Source organism: Myotis lucifugus, unplaced genomic scaffold (assembly GCF_000147115.1).
Source record: "Myotis lucifugus unplaced genomic scaffold, Myoluc2.0 scaffold_1650, whole genome shotgun sequence".
NCBI lineage: Eukaryota > Metazoa > Chordata > Mammalia > Chiroptera > Vespertilionidae > Myotis > Myotis lucifugus.
The window spans coordinates 12603-15406 of record NW_005872698.1 but is presented as its reverse complement, the minus strand read 5'-3'; the positions used below and the strand labels follow the sequence as shown (position 1 = coordinate 15406).

General features: G+C 58.9%; 1 protein-coding gene across 1 annotated transcript in view; it reads right to left on the bottom strand.

Annotated features, from left to right (window-relative positions):
* The window catches only part of LOC102421981 (creatine kinase M-type), an 8125-nt gene extending 6330 nt beyond the window's left edge, over window positions 1-1795 (bottom strand). The window contains exons 1-2 of the mRNA XM_006108000.2: window positions 1574-1795; window positions 441-595 (exon numbers count right to left, since the gene is read on the bottom strand). Of these exons, the coding sequence (XP_006108062.1) occupies window positions 441-595; window positions 1574-1766 (348 nt within the window). The 5' untranslated portion in view covers window positions 1767-1795. The remainder of the gene's footprint in view (window positions 1-440; window positions 596-1573) is intronic.
* Between the last annotated feature and the right edge of the window lie 1009 nt (window positions 1796-2804).

Below are 2804 nucleotides of genomic sequence, written 5' to 3'. Positions count from 1 at the left end.
TCGGTTTTCCCTTTAAAAAGTGTGTGTTGTGGCCAGGCTCATTATTGTCTCTCTCTGTTCTTCCTTACTAATATACATTCTTTATACCCCCACCCCCTTCCAGTCCATCTGTCTCCTGTCTGTCTTCCTCTGTCCCTCTTCCCTGTGTTTCTCTCCATCTGTTGATCTCTGTGTCTCTGCGTCTCTGAGTGCCCTCCGCCTGCGTCTTCCCTGGCTCTGGCTCTCCTCCCACCTCTCTCTGCACTCTGTCCTCCCCTCTCCCTCCCCTCTCTTCCCCCCTCTCCCCCATCTCTCTGCACTCTGTCCCTCCCCTCTTCTCCCCCCCTCCTCCCGCCTCTCTCTGCACTCTGTCCTCCCCTCTTCTCCCCCCCTCCTCCCGCCTCTCTCTGCACTCTGTCCTCCCCTCTCCTCCCCTCTCTTCCCCCCTCGGGACACCCCACCTTGAGGTTCTCATGGTTGAGGTCGGTCTTGTGCTTGTCGGTGGGCTTGTAGCCCCCGTGCCGGTCCTGGATGATGGGGTCGAAGAGGTCCTTGAACACCACGTAGGACTCCTCATCGCCGGCCACACAGCCCACGGTCATGATGAAGGGGTGACCTGGGGGTCGGGTGAGGTGAGGGGGGCTCGTCCCCAGCAGCCTGGGCTTCTGGGTGTGGTGTAGACTGCGTGTGCGGGCGAGTGTGTGTGTGTGTGTGTGTGTGTGTGTGTGTGTGAGTGTGTAGAGGTCACATCTGGAGGGGGGGCTGGGAGAGGTGAGGGGCGTGTGGGTGAGGATGCTGGGACAGGGCAAAGGAGAGGGACGAGCCCCAGGGGACCAGGCACAAGGGACTAAAAATATCACCTCCCCCTAGAACAGTGGTTCCCAACCTTCCTAATGCCGCGACCCTTTGATACAGTTCCGCATGTTGTGATGACCCCCAACTTCATTGTTACAAATTGAACATAATGAAAGCATAGTGATTAATCACAAAAACAATATGTAATTATATATGCGTTTTCCGATGGTCTTAGGTGACCCCTGTGAAAGGGTCGTTCGACTCCCAAAGGGGTCGCGACCCACAGGTTGAGAACCGCTGCCCTAGAATGTTCCAGAACCTTAGACCATCAGCCTCCACACATAAGAGACTGGCAAGGCCCTCTGACTTCTTGGGGGAAACAGAGGCCTCCCTCCTGCACCCCAGGACGAGCTGGGGGCGGAGGCTGGGTCCTGCGCTCCTGCCACCTGGTCCCCTGGCCTGGCGGGTGTCCTTGGAGGAGGGACCACAGCACCAGCGCGCCCGCCAGATGCCAGGTGCTGGCGCCCACTGTGCCCGGGCCGCTCTAGCATGTAGGGGCCCAGGGGGTGAAGGGCTCTCCGGGAATCTCGCAGGAAACTCCTGTGCGTTTAGCGAGTGGCTTGCTGTGGGCCAGGTCCTGCCCCAAGCCCTTCCCACGCACGGACTCGTTTGTTTCTCACAACAGCCCCGTGCGTATATGGTCCCCACTTTACAGATGGGAACACTGAGGCCGGAAGGTAGGATGGAGCCCGGCAGGCAGCCTCCCCGGCCCGGCCCCTCGGGTCCCCGCGCTGCTGACCTGGGTTGTCCACACCCGTCTGGATGACATCGTCCAGAGTGAAGCCAGAAGGAGTCTCCTTGTCTCGCAGCTTCTTGTAGAGGTCAGGGGTCAGCACCTTGGCCATGTGGTTGTTGTGCTTGCTGAGGTCCGGGTACTCCTCCTCCGGCTTGTAGTTCAGCTTGTACTTGTTGTGGGTGTTCCCGAACGGCATGGCGGCGGCGAGGGGGGCCTGGTGGGAAGAGCGGAGCGAAGGTTACCGCCTCCCGCAGAGATCGGTCGGTCGCTGCGGCCAGGCCTGACTCCCTGCGGCAAGCGGGGCCCCTCTCTGAGCTGCTGCGTTTTGACAGGATGTATTTTGACTAATAACCTTTCGAGAGACTCAGTTTCTCCAGGAGGGGGACCCTCGGGCTGGAGTGGTCACTGTGGCCTGGATAAGAACGTAGGTCCTAGAATCAGGCAGCCTGGGTTTCAATCCCAGCTCTGCCACTTACACGCTGTGTGACCTTGCGCAAGTTGCTTAACCTCTCTGTGCCTCAAATCACTCATCTGTAAAATAGGGGTCAGAATAGCGCTCACCTCGTGGGGCAGTTGGGAGGATTAAAGGAGTTAATGCGTGTAAAGCACTTGGAATGGTGCCTGCCACACAGTCAGCCGTTATTTTGCGCAGCAGCTGCTGTTGTTGTTGTAAAGGTCTGTGTGAGGAGCTGGCGAAAAGGTGGGGGTGCTGCTGGGAATGAGTGTGAGCAGAGAAGGGACACTCTCTGAAGCTTCTTGGGTGTGATTCCAGGGGCTCAGTCAAGGGGTGAGGGGCAGGGAAGGAAGGAGGGCTGGGTGGCTGCCCCCCACCCCCCCTCCCCCCCGCTATTGCTGACAAGTCTCCTGCAGGGCTCAGTTGGGAAGAAAAGCTCAGCCTCTGGGGCCGGCAGAACTGGGTTCAAATCCCACCTCTGCCATTTCCCTGCTGTGTGACCCCAGGCCAGTTGCTCAGCCTCTCTGAGCCTCTGTCACCTGTGCGCTGAGCCTTCCCCAGGGGCTTTCCAGGAGGATTCTTTGAGCTCAGGCACGTGGCCGGCTGAGCACAGGCCCTGGCGTCGAATTGTACCTACAGGAATGGCTGCTATTATTGTTATTATTACTTTCGTTCACAAGACCCAGAGAGGAAGGACCCTTCAGCAGTGGTGGCAGGCGTGGGGTGCTCACTCCCAGCTCCAGGGATGGGAAGCAGACAGGACGGTGGGAAGACTGGGAC